This window comes from Meriones unguiculatus, chromosome 2, assembly GCF_030254825.1.
Source record: "Meriones unguiculatus strain TT.TT164.6M chromosome 2, Bangor_MerUng_6.1, whole genome shotgun sequence".
Taxonomy (NCBI): domain Eukaryota; kingdom Metazoa; phylum Chordata; class Mammalia; order Rodentia; family Muridae; genus Meriones; species Meriones unguiculatus.
The window spans coordinates 31,577,225-31,602,874 of NC_083350.1; the positions used below are offsets into that span (position 1 = coordinate 31,577,225).

General features: G+C 43.9%; 1 protein-coding gene across 3 annotated transcripts in view; it reads right to left on the bottom strand.

Annotated features, from left to right (window-relative positions):
* Positions 1 to 361: 361 nt before the first annotated feature.
* Positions 362 to 25,650, bottom strand: part of Megf10 (multiple EGF like domains 10) — a 155,040-nt gene continuing 129,751 nt past the window's right edge. For all 3 annotated transcript variants that reach the window (XM_021651567.2, XM_060377242.1, XM_060377243.1), the window contains exons 14-25: positions 23,447 to 23,593; positions 22,172 to 22,306; positions 21,573 to 21,701; positions 18,683 to 18,811; positions 16,758 to 16,886; positions 14,660 to 14,788; positions 12,897 to 13,133; positions 11,588 to 11,715; positions 10,467 to 10,590; positions 5,384 to 5,428; positions 4,421 to 4,627; positions 362 to 3,366 (exon numbers count right to left, since the gene is read on the bottom strand). In XM_021651567.2, coding sequence (XP_021507242.1) covers positions 3,146 to 3,366; positions 4,421 to 4,627; positions 5,384 to 5,428; positions 10,467 to 10,590; positions 11,588 to 11,715; positions 12,897 to 13,133; positions 14,660 to 14,788; positions 16,758 to 16,886; positions 18,683 to 18,811; positions 21,573 to 21,701; positions 22,172 to 22,306; positions 23,447 to 23,593 — 1,760 coding nt within the window. In that variant the 3' untranslated portion in view covers positions 362 to 3,145. The remainder of the gene's footprint in view (positions 3,367 to 4,420; positions 4,628 to 5,383; positions 5,429 to 10,466; positions 10,591 to 11,587; positions 11,716 to 12,896; positions 13,134 to 14,659; positions 14,789 to 16,757; positions 16,887 to 18,682; positions 18,812 to 21,572; positions 21,702 to 22,171; positions 22,307 to 23,446; positions 23,594 to 25,650) is intronic.

Consider the following 25,650-nt stretch of genomic DNA (forward strand, 5'->3'; position numbering starts at 1 on the left):
ATATCAAAGCAAAGCTGAGACAAAATGACAAAGAGGCCTCTAGGGGGCAGCTTGCTGTGTGTCAGCCCCTGCTTCGCAGCAACCACCCCACCGAAACCTCTGTACGTGTCCATGGCAATAGGCCTTTAAAATCAAAATAGCCCTTAAATGTTTCATTGTAATGATAAGAACATGTTACTCAGAGATGGAAAGTTCATTAGTTTAAAACCATAACCCTAAGATTTGATTTTTATGATTTTTGTCTCATCTGACTTATTAAACTTCTAATATCAATGTGAATTATTGATGGTGTTATGATGCTTTTGTTTGACTTTAAGTTATATTTGGTTGCAAAGTTACCTAAGACTGGTCACTACTTCGGCCCACTGAGGTCAACATGACCATATGCCCATAAAGGTGTCTGCATTTCTCACAATCAGCAGTCATTATGCTGATAGATTTGGCTGTGACACCTTACACTGCTCTGCCATAATGTTCGAAGGTCGGTTTTTCTGTACTTAACAATACCCACAGAAAACCTTGCTGAACACATGGAATTACTAGTTCTCTGTGGGGAGGGGCTCATGTCTAGGACGGTAATTGTGAAAATTCTCTTACTATACAATTAGCCACAAATACTATACTCTTCTAATAAAAGCAAGTACACAAGTAACCATTTGGGCAAGTTCAGATGTAATGCTGTGCCCAAAACAGTAAAAACGTTAAAACAACAGTTTCTAAGGAAAAGTAATAGCTAGGATCACATCCTCGTATGGCTGTCCCTTAAAGGGCATCACCAAACTCATTCAGTGCTTTTTTTCCCCGCAGGATACTGGAGAGAAACAACAGCAAAATATCTAGAAAATTATGCTTTCTCTCCAAAGACAGCATGGTATTTTATGGTGTCTGGAGTGTGAAGAGCTCTGACTTTGGAAAAGTTGTGGAAAAACTAACTTGGGGCTAAACCCAGCCTCGAACACAGGTTCACTGCAGTATGTCATCCTTACTCCATAACACAGCAGGTTTCCACGTAAGTTCCTCTCACCTTTGCACACAAATTCTTTTTTTCTCAATCTTACCATCATGCTCAAAATAGATTATCTTTAAGGAGAAAAGGGGCAAATGCTCAACCTTGCCTTACCAGGAAGGACTCCAGAGGCTGCTAACCCATGTGTCTGTTTGATGCCTGTTCCCTAGGGAATCAGCCGGTGCTTAACCACGGGGGGAAAATGGATTGTTTCTAAAATATGTTCCAGACAGTAAAAGAGCAATTGCCTTAAGTGCGTTTGCAGAATTATTCACCTGACCAAATTAACCCATCATGCTAGACACAGGTATAAAATGCAAAATGACTAGATATTCCACCCCAAAAGCAGACCAGGACAACACTTTATAGCTACTGCCAGCAGATGGGTGCGTGGCAGACAATTAACAACAGACTCCAACAGAAAGTCATGTAGGGTTTCCCATCTTCCAAACATCAGCGACTGCTGTATCCTCTTATGACGCGCCATTCCCTGACAGCCTTTCCACTCCTCTGCCAGCTCATGTAGAGAAACACTTCCTTGTATCACACTGGCCTTGTCATGAGATAAAAGCCTCGGGGGTAAGGATGTGTCTGCAATAGGGTGCTCCAAGCACACGCTTGTTCTCTTGTTCTCGTCTGCTGAGTCTAGTCCATATTTAAACCCGAAGCAGGATGATTATTAGCAATGCTGTCATTATTAAAAGTGTCCCAGTCCAGACGGTCAGCAATGGAGGACCAGAACGAAAGTCTTTAAAATCACCTGCAGTGTTCACTGCTCCTTCTTCTCGAGTTTAGCCAAGACTCCGGGACCCGACATTCCCAAAAGGAGCTCTGTTGTGGACTATCAGAAAGTTCCATTCCAGTGGCCAGATACGCACCTATGGCTTCTGTACTATTTTGATGATGACCAATTTTAATATAGGTTCAAACTGTATATTTTCATTTCCTCTCTCCAAAAGAAAAGTAATGCATTTTTATCAGCAAAAAGACAAATGGCAATGGTACAGGAAACAGTGGACACATCATACTTTTGCATTAACAATCCAAACACTAAAAAACGTAGAATATACAATGTAATGAAAATACAAACTAAAAAGAAACGAGTGCATGTCATATTAGCAATGCAAAAGGCCAGCTTAAGCATACTTTCTCTAAATCAACAGTTAATAAAGGAAAGTGCCCTCTTCCCAAATATGCACAAAAATATTTCGGTCACTTCTAGGGAAAAAAAAAATAAGGAAAATGTTCCTCTACGTCTATATTACAGCATGTTTTACTGATGGTTTCTCTAATACAAGCATCCTACAGGCAAAATGTACACCCTCTGCCACTCATCAGACACTCACTCAGTCAAAAATAAAACGATTGCATCTATGTACTTACGAATAACTGATAAGTTATGAATCACAAGTGGTAAAGAGGCATAATGGAGACAGCGACGATGTCATGACTCTAAGATGGGCCAAAGGTCAAACAGAAATACCACATTTATGTATTGATTTCTGCAATACTTAGACTATCTAAAATAATTCTAATTGTACATTTCTCATTCTAAACAAAAAACAAAAAAAAACATAAAGTTTTCGTATTTAGATTTGCCCCCATTGCTGGTGCTTATCCAATCTTACCACCTGACAGAATGCCTCCTCCTGTCTTCATATAATCTCTAGAATCTTGAGTCCAAATGGAAAAAAAATTATGCGAGATGGACTCAGGAATATATTCCTTGTCTCCTATGTAGTTAGCAATTTCTGCTTTTATTAAGAAAATGTGTGGTAACCTGCACAGTCCTGGGGGTGCCTCTGTGACCTTAAGGATAACAAATGGATTTTCATTTCCCAGGTGACAGTTACAATGTCCCCTTCAGTCTGTGTTTCTGAAAGTTTCTGCCGTGCTCACCTCATCGACATCTTGAGACAAGCCATTGGTGCAGTTTCTAACCTAACAGCAATGAGAGGTTGTGACGCGCTCTCCTTCCAAACCACGTGTTCATGACACACCTCGACGGGTGTCAGCGTCAGCGCTTTCTGGTGCGGGGCCAGTAACTGATTGGAATAATTCACAGCCATGTGCAGTGCCAACTGGAGATGGACTGAAGGCCTGAAAGAGTCCCAGTGGTCACCCAGTTGTCATTTGGTGTCATTCACTGCTGCTGCTGTGGCTGCTGCTGCTGCTGCTGCTGCTGCTGCTGCTGCCACTGCCACTACCACCATCCTCTCTCGTGGGGGAGGATGAACTGTCCCTGACTGGCAGCAGGTCGTAATGGCAAGGGATGTGACTGTTCTTTGGAAGGTCATATGGATCTTGGGTGACATGGCCATTGTTGCTGAAAACTCCCTGGACAACACTCACTGTAGGTTCTGTAATAAACCAGGAACAACAACAACAAAAAAGTTATCGGCAAGAGGAATCTTTTCAGAGATGATATTTCTCGCAAACACCGAACAAAATAAAGGAAAATATAAATATGTAAAATTATAGGAAAATGGTTTAAAAAATATTCTTTTAGAATCATACAGGGAATAGAACTCTATAGTTGTTGAACAAACTGACACTCAGAAATGGGGCTCAGAGAGAAAGAGGAAGAAATAAAGAGATTACGGATATTAATCGTTGTCTTGAAACACATTGAAAGTAATCTAGTCCAAGCCCCTGATTCTACAGAGGAAAGTGTTCTTAGAGGTTAACTCAATTTATGGAAATACTAAACATATTCACAACTTTAGCCTCAAACACTGAGCTGAGTTCTCACATTAGTGCAGTGGCTTAAAGAACAGTTGGGAGATGCTATTACTGATTTTAAATGAATAAATAAGCTCACTATACCTTTTCCACTAACAAGATATTTTCATAGTGTATATTCATGGAGAGAGAAAGAGACTAAAATAAATAGATCTACTATCTATTCAACACTGGCTGTAGTATTTTTTTTTCCCAAATGGCATCCACAGACAGCGCTTAAAATAAGTACAATATTACTTTTAATTCCTCTTAATTTATATCAGATTCATATGAGAATATATCTGACACATTAAACAAGTTTAAAATAAAATGCTGCAATTCTGCTAAAAAGCATTATGTTAATATTGTGAATACAGCCAGGAAATGGGGCCACCTGTTCGGCCCACTTGAGGCATTCATTTTGGCTCACCTGCTGTATTAACTAATATGATACATATGCTTCCCCCCCACACACACACTAATATATTTACTGTGGTTTTACAACAAAAAAAGACAGCCGTGTGGAAGATAAAGGAAAACTATTTTAAATTTGCCAGATGTTATTTTTCTGAAAAATTCATATCAACTAATATGATCTCTGTAAAAACACAATGGCAGGTAAAGCATGGTCTACTCAGAACTGCTTTGAACACAGTCTTGTGCCAGGGTTCTCTATCCGGATGGAAAACTCACCAACTTCATAGACATTCCTGGTGGCTGAAGTCGAGTTATTGATCTCTGCATATGGGGAGTCTCTCCGCGCCGGGGACTTCATCTCCACGTAGCCACACTCAGAGCTCTTGGGCAGGAGGGCAGGTGGGTCTTTGATGGTGGCGTACGGGTTTTCAGAGCTGCTGAGGGAGCAGTTACTGGAATTGTATTCAGAGTTCTTTCCCAGGTCTGAGAAGAGAAATGGAAGGGAAGGAGTAAGAGCAGTTTCACAGGAAACATCATTTCCTGGTGATAATTTTCTTGGGCAGATTATCTCTTTGTCTTTATGGGTAGGTTTTGATAATGGTATTTTCTGAAAATAATGTGCGCTTTCCACTTATTTTGAAGTAGATTTTCTATAAAATTGTCCATCTTTAAAGTAATTTTGTCTCCCCTCTAAGGGGATTGCCAAGAAAAAATGCCACGGGTCTGATTTCATTCTGATGATCACATTCAAATACAATTAATTCTATTCTGATACTATGAGAAAAATTACTAATTAAAGCCTTTAAATCAATAAAGCTGGAGTTGATGGCCTCAGAAACACAGGATAATTCTGTTATCACAGAGCGAGGGTCATTTGTGCAGTGGAAACTCTCTGTAACTCTCTGGATGCTTTATTGCTTCATCATAATGAAGGATGATATTAGTCATGAGATGGCCATACTGATCCCTTCTTATTTCCAGCTATTTCCCAGCTCGCATTTCTCTTTCCCTAGACACTGCTTAATTTAAAGAAAATGTGGGTATTCCCTCAGAAAACTGGAACCTTTGCCCTCAAAACAGATCTGCCAAGAGTCATTCTCTCCATGTCTCTCAAACGTGTTTGGTCTCATTATAGTGGCTTATCACACTGAGAATGCTAGGTCATCTTGGTAATTCCACCTTTGTCTGTTTTAAAAATTATTACAGTCTCTGAGATCCTTCCCCAAATTTACACTGTACCTTTTAAGGACTTTCCCATATAATTTCTGTCAAGTCCAAAAGCGCCTGTGATAAAGAAGGGAAAAAAGCAAGCCATGAGAACTGAGAACAAAAGGAAACATGTCCACATCTCAAATCACCACAGATGATAAGCATCATCATAGTGAGCCACCATGGCTCTGCTCTCAGATGTTTATACCACATCAGTCATGCCAGGGCCTGGACCCAAGCGAGCAGTGTGAGATGAGACACACTCATCTCCTCATTCTCCTGCATTGGCAAAGGCTGCTGAATTCACACAGGAACAAAAGGACAAGCAGAGAGGAACCAGCAAACTTGACAAAGCCAAGACTAGACCAAAAGTTCACTTTCTAATGGTTCCTTCAAGGGTCTGATAGTTTTCACACAGGTTTCTCAGTAACTAGTATTCAGTTAGAGGATCATCTCCATTATGAGTGTGCTGACTTAATACTTTATAAGCCAATGCTGAATCTTGACCCTCTTTATTAATTATTTTTACTTGAAAAAAAATTGACTTTTCCAGTATGTGGGTAGGGGGGCATTTGTAGATGTATCTGCCTATACAGGTTGTCTTGTTTTCAAGACAACTTCCTGGATAAATAGTCCCGCTCACAATAGGAAAAATGAAATTGGTTGGCAGTGAAAGCATGCAAAGCCTGAAACCAATGAAGTCGCAAGCACCTTAGACAGAGCGTCAGACTATCATCACTGATCCATCACATTCACATTACTGAAGAAGACAAGAAGTCCCTCTCTAGCCCATTTTATGCCATCGCATGCAAATGCTACATTGCAGTGCTACCAGGGAACATGAAAAAGGGTCCCCCAGAAGATCACGAGGAAGAAGAAAAGGCAGTGCATAGAAGCTCAAGCTCGTAGCTCCCATCACTCCCTAGGTGCATAGCTAGAGTGTGTGTGTGTGTGTGTGTGTGTGTGTGTGTGTGTGTGTGTGTGTTGGGGGGATGCTTAGCTCTGAGGGTCAGTTTTCTGTTCTCTAAACCGAGGACTCCAAAATCTGCACTCCGGCCTTATGTAGCTGTTTTCACCATTAAATGAAGTAGAATGTGTTTCTAAAAGGCCTGCAGACTCTGAAGCACCATATAAGTGAGTGGGATTTCGATTACCGTAACACTTAACGTGTCATAATAGCATCAGCACTAGCCCTTCTTGAGCATCATGGGGCATTGTTTATCATCCCTCAAAGCAATGTTAAAGACTTAGTTAAAGGCAGAGAGTAATGCTGTGTGGTGAACCTTCCAATTCTTTTTCATTTTTTTTTTATTAAATGGAGTGTTTAAGAATGATACCCCGCCCTTTATCTTCTAGTGCCCTTAGATTCAGATTTAGATGATAATGTCCTCTGGGGATCTTTGAGGATAAAAAGAGAGGGACTCTCTTAAAGGAAATGGTTTAATATCAACTGTTGTCAGGCAGGAAATGGGAATGTTTTCTTCTCTGAAGCACACTTTCTTGGGTCTCCGTTGTCAAGAGTCTAGCCCAATCTCACACTGTTGGCAAAGGCTCAGGGGTCTATGGAGCAGCAGTTCTCAACCTGTGGGTCATGACCCCCTTTACAGGGGTTGCCTCAGACCATCCCGTATTTATATTTGTATTATATTTATATTATGATTCATAACAGTAGTGAAATTACTCATGAAGTAGCAATAAAAATAATTTTATGGTTGGGGGTCACCACAACATGAGGAACTGTATTAAAGAGTCACAGCATAAGGAAGGTTGAGAACCACTGCTCTAGAGCGACAGGGTAAAAAAGTTTGCAATAGAAATTAACCTTGCAAAATAGAAGTCTGACCTTGGCCTGTAGCTCCTGGGTGGCAACCTCTAATACCTTGCGAAATAATAATTTATACCTTGCACAATAATATATTTTTTCCCTAGAGGATCAGCACGGAAGCTGATAATAATAATAATACCTTGCACAATAATATATTTTTTCCCTAGAGGATCAGCACGGAAGCTCTGCTAGACATACCAGCAGGATGACTCAAGTAGGGGAGTGTGTCATATCAGCCTGACTTTTGAGGCATAGAAATAAGCAAGGGCACAACCCTTTGGGCAGTCAATCATGTCCACAGGACAAGTCCCTGGACCCTAGATATGAGCACTCTGATGAGCTTCACAAGTTGGCGATATTGGCATACGTCATGCCAGGAAAAGTCAGAAGTAACTAAAACTGAGTGGGAAAAAGCCGCATTGGCCGCATCATGCTCTAACCATTCCTGAATTCTTCCCTTGATAGACTTTAATCCTATCCTTTTGCTAGTCCACAGCTACACGGGTATTTAGGGGGTTCAGGGAATCACTCTTTAAGTTATCGATCCATCCTGTAGTCTTGCTGACCTGTGTGCTTGCAATTGGTGTCAAAAACAAGGGTGGTCTTGGGAGCTCACAGACTTGGCGGAATAACACCACAGATGGGAAAAGCTCATCGCCTCTGAGAGCCACTTCACTATCACAGGACTGTGACTGCAGTCCTCTACAAAATTCTCCTGCTCCTCTCTAAACTATAGACACTTTTCTTAACAGTCTGGTGGGGTCTAGACTCAATGCCTTTACCCAGACATTAGCCAGAACTTCAGTGTGGTTAGACCAAAATTAGGAGACTCTTGTGGCTGTAAAACCACTCGGCCAGGGTCCCACCTATCATTGGAGGGTGTGGGAGCTGTTTCAGTAAGAGAGCAGGTGGGCTCGACTCCCTCACAACTCCTGTTTGCACAAATCCCCAGGAAAGGGGCTTCCAAACGCTCAGTTTAATCTGATTCCCACAACTAGCCAGGACATGCTTATCACCTCCATTTCAAAGGTGAGTAAATGAGAGCAAGAGGATACACTCCAGGCCTGTGCTACATAACAACAAAGCGTCAGTCTCTGGGGTTTTTGTGTCAAGTGCAAGGACTATTCAGACACCAGGACAACAACTATTCCAAGGATCTGGAGGGATGGCTCAGTCAGTGAGAGCACTGGCTGCTCTTCCAGACAACCCAAGTTCAGTTCACAGCACCTACACCCGGCAGCTCACAGTTCACACTGCTCAGTTTAGGGGGCCTGGCACCTTTTTCTGGTCCCTGGGGGCACACACCTGTGGCATTCCCACACACACACACACACACACACATGTGTCTGCACACACCTAAGAACAAACAAAACCCTTCCTTTGTTTAAGAAAAAGGAAACCTACATGCTTTATCATCCATACTGTGCTTTCATGTTTCAAAAAAAATGCTTTTTTTTTTCACCCCTCCTGTATAAGTGCTTAATTGCTCTTAGGCAGAAACAAATCAAGAAAATCCTGAGCATCTCATTAAGAATCTATAGCAATAACTCTTAGGTCTCTCTGAGACAGAAAGCAAAGATGTTTACATGGCCAACACCATGACTGTTTTATATTTCAAAATCAGGAAAAACTATAGTAGGTTAAAACAAAACAAGATTTATTTCCTCTTTAGTACTATCAATTCATATATGTCTTTGGGCTCTATTGTTATTTAGACCTGTATTGTAAACCTGACATGTAATCTTACTGTTTAAGACACACTGATGATGTTGGTATAGAGGACAATTAAGAGTTAAAAGTTTTTGACTCACTGTTCTACCGAAACATTTGTACAAGAAGAGGCCTCCAGAGCCCATTGACATTGACTGCTGCATCATGGGAAATTCCACGTGCACATGGTCCACAGAAGACGTGGAGAGGGCAGTCAGACAGCCCACTCCGAGACTCAGCTATACTCCCTTTCTGTCTGCTTTGGTCAGACAGAATTGCGGGTCTGGGCTCTACCAAAGCCTCTGTGATGCCTCTGCACCTTCTGATTTATACATCTCTAGAAATAAGATTCACAATAAGAGTCACCTTAGAGGAAGGCCTTCATTGTGGAATTGTCTAGATCACATTGACCTACGGTGAGGGTCGTGAGGTTGTATTGATTCCTAATTTGATGCAGGAGTGCCCGGCTTACTGTGAGCAGTACCATTTCTGGGCAGGTAGTCTAACTGTGTAAAAAAGATAGGAGGCAGAGGGAGAGAGAGAAAGAAAGGGGAAAGGAAGAGAAGGAAGTAGAGAGTGGGGGGCAGGAGGGGGAAAGAGGGTGAAGAACATGGTTTCTGCCTCAGGTTTCTGCCCTAATTTCTAAACTGTGACCTGGCATTGTAAGATGAAGTAAACCCTTTCTTCCCCTGAGGTACTTCTGGCTAAAGGGTTTTAATCACAGCAACAGAATGGATCTAACACAACTGCAGTGCACACAGAACCATGCGCTCAGCGGCACCCGCGTTTCCTGATGAGGGGAATCCCCCAAATTACAATTTCCATGGTAGAAACAATTACTTGCCGGTCATTCCACATCTCTTTCAAGTGTACAGTGAGGTTCCCCTGAAGCTAGACGGTATGAGCTCCACAACTGACTGGCTACAAAGCAGATAGGAGAATTTGGCTATTTGCTATTAAGCCAGACAGAAAATAAAGCTGCGAGGCAGCTTTATTCTTGCACATCTTCAGGGGTGGTGGTGGTGGAGGAGGAGGATGTGCTATTTAAGAATATAAATCGATCCCAATTGCAAAAAGCTTGAGGACAACTAATCTTATGACTGTTTCCTCACCTGAAAAAGGGGGAGAGACATTGAGTATGGCATTCAGTATCAAGAGAGGACAAAGAGGATCCCACATCATGCCAGAAGTCGACAAGTATTCAAAGGTCAGTTCTAACATGTTTTTAAAACAGGTTCCTGGAGTTCTTGGAAGTTACTCCAGCTCTTTCTGGTTCATTTGTTCAACCCTCATACGGTGCTGAGGACTACGTATCAGAGTGCTGGTGGGAACTGGATTCCTGTGGATGAAGCTACCTGCGGGCAGAGATGCTTGTCTGCAGTCCTGGAACTGTGTAGTAACTCCCTAAGTGCTTGTTAAACAAAGAAGGCATGAAGGCTAGTACTGAGCCCAATAGAGGTGTTAGACGTAACTCATCATTTGGGTTGGCTCCCTGTTTCTGGTGGGTGGTTAATAGCGCACAGGAAACAGAACGAATGCGTAGACCGTCAAGTATGCGCGCGCACTCGAGGGCCTCACCAAGCTCATTGAGGTAGCCGCCTTGCTTCCAGTCAGCAGGCAACGTCCCGGTGCAGTCCGGCAAGGCACCTCTCTTCCCCGGATTCACATTTTTAAGATTCACAAACAGCTGGTTGTTTTTTGACTATGAAAAATAAAAAAGTAAGAAGAAGATTCAGAAAGAGAACACAGGGCAGAAAACACGTTCAGAATCCATGACAAGGCCTTCCCTCCAATGAGGCTGAGAAAGAGATGAGGTAACCCGTTCCTGGCAGGCCGAGCACATGTCCCTCAGGGCAGATCCCCCCTCCCCCACGACCTGGACGCCTTCATTTCACACTGTCACCTTTCGCCAAAGAGACCCCATCTCAGGTTATAGAGGAAGAATTTTAGATGGAAGAAAAGAACTGTGGATCTAGGCTCTATCAAGGTCTCCATGATGCTGTGAGTGTTCAGTGCCTTGACCATTCTGGTAGGCATAAGCACGAGGGTCAGAGCCTGTATGACAGCGGTATGATGAACACCGTATCTGGGGAATGTGAGGTACTGTTTAACTCCAAGGTGCCACCGTGAAAACCCAGAAGTGTCAATGTAATGATGGTGAATTAAACTCATTAACTTGGTCTTTTCTTTATCTTTTGTCTGTTCCTTCTTTCCCTAATTGAAATCTGTACAGTGATGAGCCAGATAATGGAGACTGGGGACAGAGGTGGGATACAGCAGGAAGGTATATTTGGAACTCAGAGTACCTTGGGCATGACACAGAAGCACGGGTGACCAGAGGAGATAAACTTGGTGATTTCACAATAGGTCTTTACGTTTTTATCGACATCATCATGAGATATCATTTTAATCTCATGTGAGATTAGGAACATTTTCCCAGGTGGAACAGAAACAGTGCGGATTGTTGATAGACCTTAACACGAACAAGATCAATGGAAGAGACTGGAAGCCATTGTCACTTAGGCTTTGGTGAGCCCTCTGAAGATGGTTAGACACACTCAGAGGACATCAGGATTAGGAGGCACCAAGTGGGCAAGAGGCGGGAAGAATCTAAAGCAGCAGCATCAAGCCATCATGAGTGTGTGTGCCTTGTCTGTCTCCCCTCCCCACTTTCGAATCCTTGAGGCATTTTCTCTCACCTTGGCAATGGTCATCCTGTCCCTGTTGTTGACATGAGGGGAAGCTGCACACTGGCTAAGTGTGTGGTAACTGGGATTGGTGAAGTAGTGGCTGTTGGCATTTCCACCATTGCTGTGGGGCAGGGTTTCTGCAAAAAGAGGGGGAATGGTTAAACCAAAATGGTAGTAGAGATGTTTTCCTCTCCTACCCAGCCTGCTCTTCAAAGCCCCGAGAGAAGCAGGCACCAACTCCTTGAGAGTTGTGAATGCATCCACGGAAGACTGCTCTTAGCTCTGGGGCCTGTAAAAACAGGGATAGCATCATTTGAAACTACAACATTTATACCCATCCTCTTCTTTTAAAAACCCTTGATTTCTTGGCCCAATAATTCTGCACTGAAAATTGCTCTCATGTAAACTGGCTATTTTGCATATTCTCCAAGAATCATGATATTGATAAGCCTATAGTCAGGGTCCTTCAGTAATTTCTCAAGAAATTATTGTGCAAGCTTTTCGGTTTCTTCAGTTTAAGAGTTTACCCCTCTTGATGGTTGACTGTGTGTGTTGTCATTATCCCGACCCCACTCTCCACCCCCCATCCCTGCCACCACTGGGGACTTGCCACGAGAAGATGCAAAAGAGGTTCCATAATGGACTGTTTTGGTTCTTGCCTGTATACCCCAGGCCTGTATAACTTAGTTTTCTCCAGTTACTGATATATGCAGGCACAGGAATGGAGGATGCCAGCTGAAGTAAACACATCAGGAAATGTTCTCTCTCTCTCTCTCTCTCTCCTCCCCATTTGTATATGACAGAATTTGGGACTGGCTGTTCAGCAGAATCTATCCATGACTTATGATGGATAAATATAAAGCAACCATTCACTGACCCCAATTTAAAACTCCCCACAGCAAGGCTGGAAAGCTGGCTCAGTGGCTAAGAGTGCTGACTGCTCCAGAGGAACCAGGTTCAGTTCCAAGATTCCAGGCACCATGCTGAGCAGCTCACCAACCATCTGTAACTCCAGCTTTCCCAGGGATCTGCTGGCCTCCACAAGCACGTGCATACACACACACACACACACACACACACACGCATGCACACGTGTGCATACACACACACACACACACACACACGCATGCATGCACACACATCCTTTTCTAAAGCTTCTGAAAGAAACGAAAGTGATGATTTCACTCTAGGCACATACACCTCTTCTGAATGTGCAGCCATATCAGGGGAAACTGCCAGACACCAAATTCCAAAGAAGCAGGGGAACCCTAACTTTCTAAGGAAGGACTTGCCTCCCTCCCCCCCATGGCAGCCCTACCTGCAATGGTATAATCTGCATTGATGACCCTCATGGCAGGGGTGTAGGTCACCGCCGGCATGCTGGATTCCTTCCTCTTCTGCTTGTGTCTGTAGATAATGAACAGTGCCAGCAGGAAGAGCACAACCAGGACAAGGATGACGATGCCTGCGATGGCGCCGATCTGGTAGGAATCAGCAGGAAGGGCCGTGCTGGTCCGGCTTAAGCTGTTCAGATTGCCTACAATGATGACACCAGCTAGGAGAGGGTGGAGACAGATGGAGTGTGGGTGACTGTGAGCCAGGTAAAGGGTTCATCTCTATTAAAACAAAACGAAACAAAACAAAAAAGGCTCCCACAGGCCTAAGGCCTGGGTGTTCTCAGTCCATGAAACACTAATTGGGAAACAGAAGAGTGTAGAAACACAGGCGCCTCTTCATTTTCAAATGTGTTTGGTGCCACCATTCCCTCCTCTAAGCTACCAAGAGACAGTGCAGGAACCCTGAGATTCAGGCATAGTGCTGAGAGTCACTCATGTCTTTCAAATTAAACTCAGACTGGCAATTAAGGTTTGATAACAACTTATCTAATTTTTGCTTTGTTTTATTTATTATCTACTACTGTTCTTACATAGGAATAAGTCCTAAATGCTCACCTGTCTAACTCAGTCTTTCACTTATCCTTAGTACCTTCCAAACCAACACAACTCCAATATAAACCCAGACCAATGAACCTCTTACTGCTAGATACATTATCCTATGAAAAACTATTTTCAACAGCTGAAGGATTCCTCTTGATAGTTCCTGGTAACAACACCCTGTACCTTAACTCATTAAAGTCAACATTTGTGGTGGAAGTCCCACTCAGAACCACCAGGAGAACATTCTCAGAGGACCCTCTGCCCTGGATGGTCAGAACTGTCCAAATGCTTCCGTGAAAAACATATTTGACAAATAATCCCAGATGGCTACAATACACAACCCAGTCAAAAACAACACTCCAACACAAATTTCTTTAAAAGTTAAATATGTGCCTGCTTTACCATTCAATCACTCTCCTCCGGAGTATTCATCCCCAAAGAAACGAAAGCATGGGCCATGTGGAGACTGCCACGCACTGTTCACACAGGCCTTAGCAGTGACAGCCAAACACTGAAAACTGTCCAGACATCCACAAATTCAGGGGAATACTGCACAGCAGCCAAAGAACTGAACTATGGATTTGCTTACACATACATGTTAATTTCAAGATACTTATGGTAACTAGACAAAACTAGGCATTAAAAAAAAGTACAATGTGATCCTTCTCACGTGAAATTCTAGAAAAAATTGCAAACAGTTCAGAAAGATCAATTGTGGCCTGCTTTGTGGGGAGGGGGTAGCAGAGAAGGGCATCAGAAAACAGGTGAGAGTGATGGATTTTTATCTTTATCGTTCTGGTTGCTTCCAGGGAATACACAGATTTTGGATTTCAGAAAATTGTGTAAAGTAAACGTGTGTGGTTGCATATGCCAGTTATGCCTATATAAATCTTTTTTTAAAAGTTTATGGATTTTAGAATAAGAAAAGCATAGCATCAAAGCTGTGACATTCTGATCACTGGCTAGGAGACCTTGAAGACACTGCCTAACTTCTGTCATCTTTAGCTGGTTTATGTGTATAAATAACCAGCTAGGCCATCAGAGTTTTAACGAGGTTTACTCAAGATGGCGTGAGAGAAACTACTTGATATGGAGCGTGCACAGTCTGGCCACACACAGACCACTGCTGTTTGCCAGTTCTTACCTTGATCACACCGAGCCCCTTTCCATCCCGGGCTACAGTAACAGGTGCCGGTGATATGGTCACAGGTGGAGTTGTTCAAACAGTCACAAATCTGGCGACAGCCGTAGCCGTACGTTCCCGCAGGGCATTCTGGAGAGGAGAGGGAGCCACTGTATTTCTCAAGTCTCGGGGAGGGGGAGGCTCTGCATGTGCCTGCTTATCAGGCCCGTGCCATCCGAGGTACGAGAAGGTGACGGCGGTCCTACTCTTGGTAGGGTTCACAGGCTTGCTGCTCAGGACTGAGCCAGCCGACGTTCCGGCTCAGCTCCTGACACATTCGCCTGCTGAGTGCCCACTGACCCGATGCACGTGCAGACGGTTTGTGGGACCCTCGCGGAACAAACAAAACCAAGAGAAGCAATTTGATGTGACCCCCACAGTCAAATCTGTGGGTCAGAGGGAACCGCACTGAACAATGTAAACTAGAGATAATCCCTTCGGAAAGCACGTATTTTGTGCAGGTTCTAGGATTCCTCCTAAAGACGTGTTCTCACTCGGATTAGCGGGAAGTAGGGCCAGTTTGGGTTATTTTCTAGGTCAGAGTTTCGTTGGACATAAAGTGGCTGAAGGATAGGTTTTTCATGTGGAAGTCTCAGAGGCTAACACAGTACGAGTCTTACGATATGCTGTAATTTTAAAAGAACCTTATAGGTGCAAGGAATTTAAATCTGAATCTTCAACACGGACGTTGTTTGCAAAGTGAACAGCAGGGGGCGATGTGCTGTCGCTATCAGAGCCTCTAGCAAACGGAGTCCTGTTTACGCGGAGGAGCATTGGGATCAGGTTTCAAAAACAGGGGTACTTTAATTCCATGTTCAGAGCTATCTCGGAAGCACTTAAGAGGTTTTTCTTAGTAAGACCTTAACTGGTTGCCGGGCAGTTGAATGCAAGTCAGTTTAGAGCCCGTGCTGATCTCTTTAGCGGGTATAGACAGTATTTATACTCGCAGAGATTGCTGCCGGTACAATTTTCGGTGACTCGGTATCTGTTTGACCGTCACCTGGACCAAACGCAAACCTAACACTGTGTGCCTTTGTCTTGAAGCGGCTCCTGGCGGTTCTTTCTGCATTTCAGGAGGAAGGCTCTGCATAGACATTAGCTCTTAGGGCTGAGACCTGTAAGCTGCACAGGGTAAGGCTGGAACAGAGAGGAGGAATACTAATTCCGCCCCCATCTCCAGGCCGCGCTGCGCTCTCTCTGCATGACGTCATCTTTGGAACCACCTTCCCAAGAACACACTCTGTGGTCGGTGGCGACCTCTCATTTTGCCTTGCCTCGGGGCATTTAGTGCCAGAGACTGCGCCACACGCAGCTCTGGTCTTGAGAGTTTCATCTTCCGTACCGCACAAAAGCCAAGGAGGAAAAGAACAGGATGCGCATCTTAAATACTCTGTTTAAGGCTAACTGTCCCCGTGACCTCGTAAGTGGGTTCACAGCTCTTGGAGGTGGATAGGGAAGCAATGAAGATGGGTAATCCCTCCAGCATATTCTCCCTGAATGGGACTAAAACCACGTAAAGGTACTGTGTTGTTTTGAAGATTAAGATTAAGAAAATTTGTTAGTGGAAAGAGTAAAAATACCATTATAAAAATGTGCCAACATTTGCCTGGCTCATTTCCACACCAGCTCCTGGGGCTCAGGCCCTGGCACTTCTCCCCAACCAGCTCTATCCTCCTGTGTAAGTCTGGCCTCGCTGCTGCCATGAAGGGAGACTGGCCATCTCTGTTAACCCCCCAGGAAACCACACTCCAAAAATAAGAGAGGGAGGAAAAGCCGCAAAAACATAATGAAAAACTTGAACTGGCCCTCCTTCTGAAAGTTCCTCCCTTCCTATCCAGAGCGCCAGGTGGAATTCCTTTCACTCAGTATTTGGAGGAAAGGATTTGGAGATTGGGAGGAAAGCCAGTAAGGATTCCAGCGGGGAGATCTTGAGAAGGGGAAACCAGCTGTACTGGTGATTAACCATCACTCGAACAGCTCAAAAAAGATGCAGTCGTGATGCCTTAGCCTCTCTGGGTGTGTGAGGAAGGTGGCCCGGAGATGCCATGTGCGTACTCACTCTGCTCACAGTGCAATCCCATGAATCCTGTGCGGCAGGTACACTGTCCGGAGATGTGGTCGCAGTCAGCTCCGTTTTGGCACTGGCATATCAGCGCACAGTCCTTGCCATAAAAGCCCAGAGGGCATCCTGTGTGAGGGGGGAGGGCAGTGGCAGTCAGAAGGCTACCTTTGAGAAACATGGCTCCTGCCTGCACAGTCTGTGGTTGAACTTGAAGGACTTTGAACGCTGTTCAAGAGTAAAGGCGTTCCCGCCCAGCTCAGCTGTCACAGGGCTGCCTAGAAGTCTCAAGTCTGAGCTCCTACAAGGAGTCTGTAATCCACAAGCAGGAGGCAGGAGAGTTCCCTAGCTGTCAGTGTAACCATCATCATTGATCTTCCTATAAAGCTCCTTGGAGCATGTGAAGGGTGCAGTATTCTCTTTCATTCTGCACTCAGTTTCTGGAATCCTGGATCTGAGTTCCCTGGACTGAAGACTTTAAATTTATATTGTCTGTACATTTTTATCTTTAGTACAAAATGACTAAAGTTCTTCTCATAGTCCTGTTCACTGTACCCAGTTTTAATTTAAATCATATTATCACTGTTATCAAATATATGTGATAGAATGCTAAAGGTCAAAACCAACTGTGTTTCACAGGGGCTTTGGAAAGTACTTTAAGTCTTCGCACTGCTGCACAGCTTCTAAGGTTAACGCCACCAGGAGCCTGGGGCAGGACACACACACACAGGCTTCCACAGGTCAGCAGCTGCTCTGCAAGAGTGCTTCAGGCACAATGAAAGCTTTAGTGCAGGCAGATTCGTCAGCAGCTTCCAAATATTGTGCACGCCTTTTATTTTGCCATTTAAGGAAAGCTCGAATTTCCAGCGGAAATGGCACTCACTCAGATCTCAGACGCCATTACCCAGTGACTCCTCCCACATCATTCATGTGTTTGGTACCCACTCTGCGCTGGATTCTTTACATTCATTCTGTCATTTGGTCTTCGGTGGCCTAAAAATTCAGAGGTGGGTCTTCCCATGCTACAGATAGGAACGAAGCCCTCATTATTCCGAGTCACACAGCTGCTAAATGGCCCGATGGCAGGCAGGGCCAGACCCATGTATGTATCACTGCGTCATGCTCTGTCCACTTAACAAGGGTCCTCTGTTTAAAGTAGCCCTAAGGAGCTCAAACATCTTTGTGGATGCACAATCCTTGGAGAATAGCTTTCAAATTTGTCCTTGACAATTATATCTTTCAACTCTTAGGTCAATAGCCATCCCTCCTGCTAGAAATTTCTAGAAGTCTTCTCCCATCTCTTCTCTATTATTCTTACAAGTTAGAACTAGACAGGAATTACCTACTTTCTAACTCATCTCTTTTCCTCAACATGGTCATCCTTTGAAGTTATGTTACTATTGATAATATCCATAAAAAAATGTCTTCCTCTTGTGTCTCCTTCATTCGGCTGGAAGCAATAGGGCACTGCTCCACAATGTCTTTGCTCTACAAGGTGTTGCACATTGCATCTTGCATTCTAAAAACCCCATCGGGGGCGGGGAAAATGAAGGGCAGTATGAGATACAAGCTAGGAGTAAGAACCGCAGGAATGGTTTTAAAAACGTGATCCTGAGCTGGTATTACCCCCAAGGAACAGCAAGGCAAATTCACAGTTCCTGGTCCAGGCACACTGAATCAGACCCTGTGGGGTACGGCCCAGGCACTTGGAGTTGGTTGATTACTAACCAACTTGGAGTTGGTCCTGACATAAGCTAGCCGAGGGGTACCTGGAATGTGGGACTTCTCAAGCCCTCAGACGAAGGTAGCTCCCTAGAGGCCATGGAGTAGGTGACATGGGCTTGGAAGGAGCCCTCACTGAGCTAACCTGATGCACACAGACAGGGAGGGTCTTTCCTCCGTGGGTGCGGCTCCCCTCGACTTACTCTGAGTACAGTAGAGCCCCGTCCATCCGGGAGTGCATTTACATTCCCCATCGTAGGCGCTGCAGAAGGCTCCGTTGTGGCAGTTGCAGGTGTGGATGCAGTTCGGACCCCAGTGGGCAGGCGGACAGGCTGAAACCGCAGCAAGTGCGGAGAGGTGAGTTGGAGTCCCCAGGCCAGCGCCAAACAGAACATTCTCCCAACCTCTCTCTATGTGTTGGGTAATAGAACACAGCAGCAATAGAGACAGTGTGCTCACAGCTCACTTCAGACGCAAAATTCCACGCTAACCCCACAGGGCGAGGCTGGTCGCAGTAGCTACCACCGTTCCTGACACAGACACGTTAACAGCTTCAGAAGGACTTGAGGGAGCAAGAATTACTCTAAAAGATTCAGTTGTTAAACCAATGACATCTACCGTGTATCTGGCACTGTTCTGGACCTCAGGAATATTAGGTGTGTGTGTGTGTGTGTGTGTGTGTGTGTGTGTGTGTGTGTTTCTTATTTTACAGGTGAGGAAGTTTTGGTTCAATAGTGGGGAATGGGATCTTGTCCAAGGTCACACGTTTTCCCGGTGATAGTCAGTATTTGGAATCTGAAGTATGGCTTCCCCCTGAGGCTCCACAGTGAGGCTAAAATGCCCAGCCTCCTCCCCATGCTGCATACAGAACTCTCTACCCCAAAAACCTGCTTCTAAAAAAAAAAAAAAAAGCATAAATCCAATTTGTCTTTTTCTACCCAATTTCCCTAACAGCATTCCTTCGTACATTTACTTATTTTAGCTGTGTTTATGTGTCTGTGTAATATGTGTGCGGGTGTGCACACCTATGTCTGCGTGGCTATCAGAAGAGGGCACTGGGAGTGGAGCCCACAAGTGTTATTGGACACCCCCACCTCGTCCTGTTTAGAAGGCCTGGGGTCCAAACTCTGACCCTCAGGATTCGGCAGCAAGAGCTGGAAACCATGCAAAAATATCTCTAGCCCCAAGAAAACGACTTCGAATGATGCTTAGTAAACTTTCATGAACTATCTTTTGCCCGGAATGTATTTTTCGAAGTTGGCCACTTGCAGCAGGCTTTATTCCCCATGTTGGTTGTGATCAAAGGTTGGAAGTAAAGATCGTTCAAAGTCCATTTCCAAAGATAAGTATAGAGACAAGGCTTTCGATAGTCGTTTTGCCAAGGACACCTGCCCCTTTAAACGCACTCCATTAATTTTCAAAGTCTCTGCTTGCATGGTGAAGGACTTTCCTCCTTTGAAACTAGCTGATAACCAGCCAAGAAGAAATATTAAGATGGGTCCACAGAGACCATAGGGAATCAATGAAACCAATGATCCTCAGGAGAAGCAAGGCTTGCCAAATAAATCAGTTTCCTCTGGAGTGATTATGGGGACAGGCCATGCTATTGTCTCCATTCACAGTGCTGTTCCCATTTTTGTTCCTTCCAGCACATTCCTCCTCCAAATGAGGAAGTGACCAACTTCCAAAATAAAGAATACATTCTAAAGGAGCAAATTATACTAATCATGTTCCAGCAATGACATCGGGTCTTTGTTTTCTCTCCTAGGCTGTGTCGTTCATTTTTGGTACCTATTTCTCAACCTGTTCCTGTGCCAACCTGAGTCGGTCAGAGGCCTGCAGCTCACAGATTTGAATAGATGGCAATTGCTTCTGAAATTCCACCCCCCAAATAGATGAAAACACGTACTATGAAATTATAACAACAAACATTCCTCTTACTAAAGGCTTTTTCATCTCGTAAATGGGAGATAGCCTGAATGACTGGAAACAAAACTAACATTCAGACAAAGATATATTCCTCACTAATAAGTATTTATAGATTGATTATAAAATGCTAGAGTCTGAATTCAATGGCCAGCAAACTGCCATGTAGAATAGGGCTCATTCCTTGACCTATTATATGTGTACCATGTTGGTTTTAATGTGACATGAGCATGGGTCACGAAAGCTGTAATGAAGAATAGAAGGGCAGATAAACATACATACATACATACATACATACAGACAGACAGACAGACAGACAGATAGATAGATAGATAGATAGATAGATAGATAGATAGATAGATAGATGGTTTGGCTTATGGTCACTGTCTTCTCATGGCACAGGACATCTGAAATCACTGACATAATTCCTCTTAGGGTTATACTGCTCATCTGAAGAGCAGTATGAGAGGCACCTGGGAAAACCATGGCAGAGGACAAGATGTGAGCTGCAGTAAAAGAGTCAGTGTGTCCAGGAACCTAGAAAGTTTCTGCGTCACATTGATTCTACTTCTTCATGGTCCCATAATTAAATGTTCAGATGAATATATGACGAGAAATAGATCTCTAAGTACTTCTATTTTTGTTTTAGATCAATTATAATAGGAATGAGATGTAGCTCAGTTGGGAGAGTGCTTGCCTAGCACCGCTGAAGGCCTGGGTTCAGTTCCTAGCACTGAATAAAACCAAGTACGGCTGTGTACATCTGTAATTCCAGCACCCAGGAGATGGAGGCAAAGAGAGCAGAAGTTCAAGGTCATCTTAGACTTCATAGTAAGTTTGAGACCAGCCATGGCTACATGAAGCCTTGTTATATAATCAATGACTAGCCAACCACTCATATATATATATATGTATACATATAATGTATATACATTAGTTACTGAATAGTGAATAAGAAAAAAATTTACAAATTTAGGTTTTTCCCAAAGAGCCACATCCATTTATTGATAGATATTCATAGGCTGTCGCACCAAGCTCTTAGTTTAAAAATTATAATACATTTCATAAATGGGGATGGTCATATATATTCTTTCCTGATCACATAAACTCACAGCATTCATCACTAAGACATTAGAACTCAATCGGCTGTTCTCCAACAAGACTTACGCTGGGAGCAGTCACTGCCAATCCAGCCTGGGTAGCACTGACAGGATCTGTCGATGGGGTTGCAGGTGCCATTGTTGGTGCAGCTGCAAACGCCTGCACAGTTTTTCCCAAATCTGCCACTGGGACACACTGCGAATAAACCCAAGTTTAGTCAGCAACAGTTGGAACCCGCCTCACAGAACCCTGAAAACAGGAAACAGTTTTGGGGGTCACACGCAGCTGCCCACTGCCTGCCTGACTGGCTCAGCTTGAGAGAGCACAAACCCTAATCCAAGGTGGGCTTATTTTTACAAACACAGGATGCCAAAGGCTTCATCCTGGCGTGTGTAGAAATCTGACTCCCAGAGTCACTCAGGGGGTCACAATGATTTCCCACACCAATTTTCATGATGGGATGGTTCCGATGAAACCACAGGACACAGCCAAGGGCCCCGAGAGCTTTGTGACAAGGCAGTGCTTCCAATGTTTGTGTCGTCAGCCCTTTACCTAGAGCTGATGATAGCAGGACGTGTGGCCTTGGGGAAGTCTGAGAGCAGACTTCAGGAAGCTTGATCTCCAGCCCCCCCCCCCCCGACTCTCCAGGCTGCTCAGGTACTTACCTTCATTGCACAGGGCACCCGTGAATCCGGGCAAGCAGTCGCACAGGCCTGTGATGTGGTGGCAGGGGCCACTGCTGTGCACACACTGTGGGCATGTCTGGCTACAGCGATGCCCATAAAAACCCGGGGAGCAGACTGCAAATAGAATGGAAACTCGTAGTTATGTTTCTGAGTTGGGTTTATCTCCTGTTCCACACAGAGGTCTACTTAAAATGGAGAAATGAGAAAACTTAAAAAAGAAAAAAGATAATGAGAATGTTTCAGGCATGGAACAAGAAGGGCAGCTTTTAACAAGGAAAGAAGCCACTAAACTATGAATTTCCCTTCAGCTAGGCAATGTCTTAGCTGACTACTCTATCTTCCTGTGGTTGGCTCAAGGCCAGTCCTAGACCAGAGGGTCAAAGACTTTTTGCTGAACAAATAAGGAACCAAAAAAAAAATCACACTCTAAATATTAATATTTCAATTAAGTATTACCAAAGTCATTTGTTGACTTTAAGAACCAAGATTGACAAAAAAAATGATAAACATTCAAAATTTGAATATCTTTGTCTTTCAAAAAATACAGGCTAATTATGATTAGAGAGAGTGGGTAAACAGAACTCTACATATTTGGATGCTTCCAAAGAGTTTATTTGGATTTAAATGTAGAATGACTGACTGCATTGAACTTTTTAGTGGAAAAAGCAATTGATTTGAGAAATTACAACAGTGTACGTTATAACCGGTCACATATTCTTTTCTAACTTCATTACCAAAAGAATTAGTAAAATGTTACAGATCATTTTTTAATCGGAGGCTTCTTGGGAACAGTGCCAACAGTCCCCATTTTTAACTTTCAATTCTGCTTTCCCCACAGCATTGACTTTCAGATTACTAGTGAGATGTGTGATTGCCTCAAGGCTTGGCTGATGTTGACTTCTGGTAATTGAGGTGAGGCTGATGCCAAATTGCCGAATAAAATATTTACAGGTCAGTGGATTTCTAGAACGCCATTTGCACACACTAAGGAAGAAATAAGAATCGTAGCCTGATGATGGTGCCAATGAGGGAATGAATCATCACTAAGAAGAAAGGGTTAAGGGCCCCATCTGTTAAGTTAGTCCTAGAGGCTGAGAAGAACAAAGTTCTTGAGGGGAGTGTTATTTGAGGACAGTTCTTGAATGACTCCCCTGCCCTTGACAGCTATACAACACCATTAGAAAGCAAGAGATGGTTCTGTACATAATTCCCAGGAAAAATGGGGCCAGAAACCATCACCCAGGAGACACTTACTTCTCTGGCAAGTGGTGCCTCGGAATCCAGGTGCACATTCACAGATGCCGTCGTCGGGGGAACACGAAGCCCCGTTTTTACAGTAGCAGGGCAGCGAGCAGTTAGGGCCCCAGCGCCCCTCGGCGCACACGCTGTCACAGTGCACACCTGGAACATCACACACAAGGCAGGGGTGAGCGAGGTGCACTGTGGATGCCAGTACGATCCCGAGGATCAAGAACGGGGTAAGAGCAAGGACCGCAGGCAACGATGTGCAGAGAGGACACCAGGCTCACCTCCAGTTGTCATCACACATACACACCTAATGTTATCTAGTAACCCGGGACTCCTCCCACGCAGTTGAGGAAAGCAATAGGAAGCCCCAGGGCTCTGTCTCTTGAAGGAAAACATTATAAATAAATAAATATATATATATACATATATACATATATGTATATATATATATATATATATATATATATAATTGATGCCCTACTCCCCCCTCCCCACTCTTTGTTTTCACAGAGAAATGACCAAAGCTTGGAACAATGAAATTCTTTCATATGAAGAAAGCCCTACTGGGGAGTGGCAAACACAATCCTAAAATATTTCAAAGATCTGTTGTGCTGGGGTAAGCTGATGCATGCACTCATGTGTCACGTCATGAGCTTCATCCTTAAAATGTTTATTTCACCTTGGACAGACAGAAGCAGAACATCCCAGCCAACACCATCTACGTACTTTTGTTCTAGATCACGATTACGAAATTATACGGAGCTACTTAACGTTTTATTTGGGAAGTAAAGATACCCTAAATCAGTCGTGAACCTATAAACAAGGACCTAGAGGAAGCTAAGTCTCTGTGAATGAAAACAAAGCCAAGGCATTACTGGAGGAGCAGGAAAGCTGCACCCGTGACTGCTGGCCCCACCCCGAGTAAGAGCGCACTGAGGGCACACTCAGTCCAACATTCCAGAGAGCTCACAGCGACCCTCCCTGGAGGATGCCAGGCAGGCCGCACCACATTTTGACAGTCCCAACCCCCAAAAGTTACTGGGCCCTGAGCCTAACATGGAAGTCATTGTAAATGACCACAAGCATGTCACCAGCTGGTATAAAGCTATTTCTGCAAAATAATAGATCTCTGCTTGTTCTGGACCCTGTGTCCATCCTCCAGAAAGTCCTTAGCATGGCAAAAGCTGGCCAACGAGGCACAACCCCACTGTGTCCGATTCAGGTTAGGAACAGACTTTTATTCCAGAGGAAACTACTTGTGGATATAAAACTGATTAGGGTCTAAACATCCCTTACAGGATAAGTAAGTAAAATGTGGGCCCTATGTTCTTTCTTGGTCTTTTGGGAAGCTGAGAAATATTTGCAAGTTCTACACTCACTGGGTGTGAGGCTCCAGTCTTGGAGCCTCAGCGGATTATTTTTAAACCAATACCTAATACCTCACAGGACCAATCAGACATTCAGAGCAGCCATGAACTCAGGAGCGAGCTGAAAATGTAAGCTTTTGTTTTGTGTCTGAAGAAAATACTAAGGAGGGTAACCTGCCTGGGGCATCCCTCTGTCGGAACTCAGGTTTTCCATCCTCACTGTAAGGCAGGGCTCCTGTGTGGCAGCCAAGTTAGTAAGAGGCCACCTGCTTCATAGATTCAGACGTCCCTGGGCATTTTGACCCAGAGCCATTCAGACTAATCTCAATGAGAAGCCTGAGGAAATTGAGCCTGCATAATCACCCATCTAACCTTATAATCATCCTGAAAACTAGTTCTGATTTCTTAATACTTCTTTTTTTTTATGTGTAGTGTGGCTTAAGGGGTAAGACTTGGCCATTTAAGGTGACTTACTTTATCAACTATTGACCAAACTTTATAACACTAAAATTCAGCCATAATGAGATGGAGTACACTTCCGGTTAAAAGTATATACTAGCTGGATTAGGATTCTCTAGGGGAAACAGAACTGATAGAATCATATATCATTCTATCATATATGTTATGTGTGTATTATATACATATAACAAATCTCTGATGTGTGTGTATTTATTAGAATGGCTTACGGGTTTTGTTCCAGCTATTCTTACAGTGGCTGTCTACTAGCAGAAAGTACAAAAATCCAATTGTTCAGTTCACAAAGCTGGATGAATACACATGCATCCCAAAGAAGCAGGCTCTAGTGCCAGTGAAGAAATTTTCTGGTGAGAGCAAGGGCAAGCA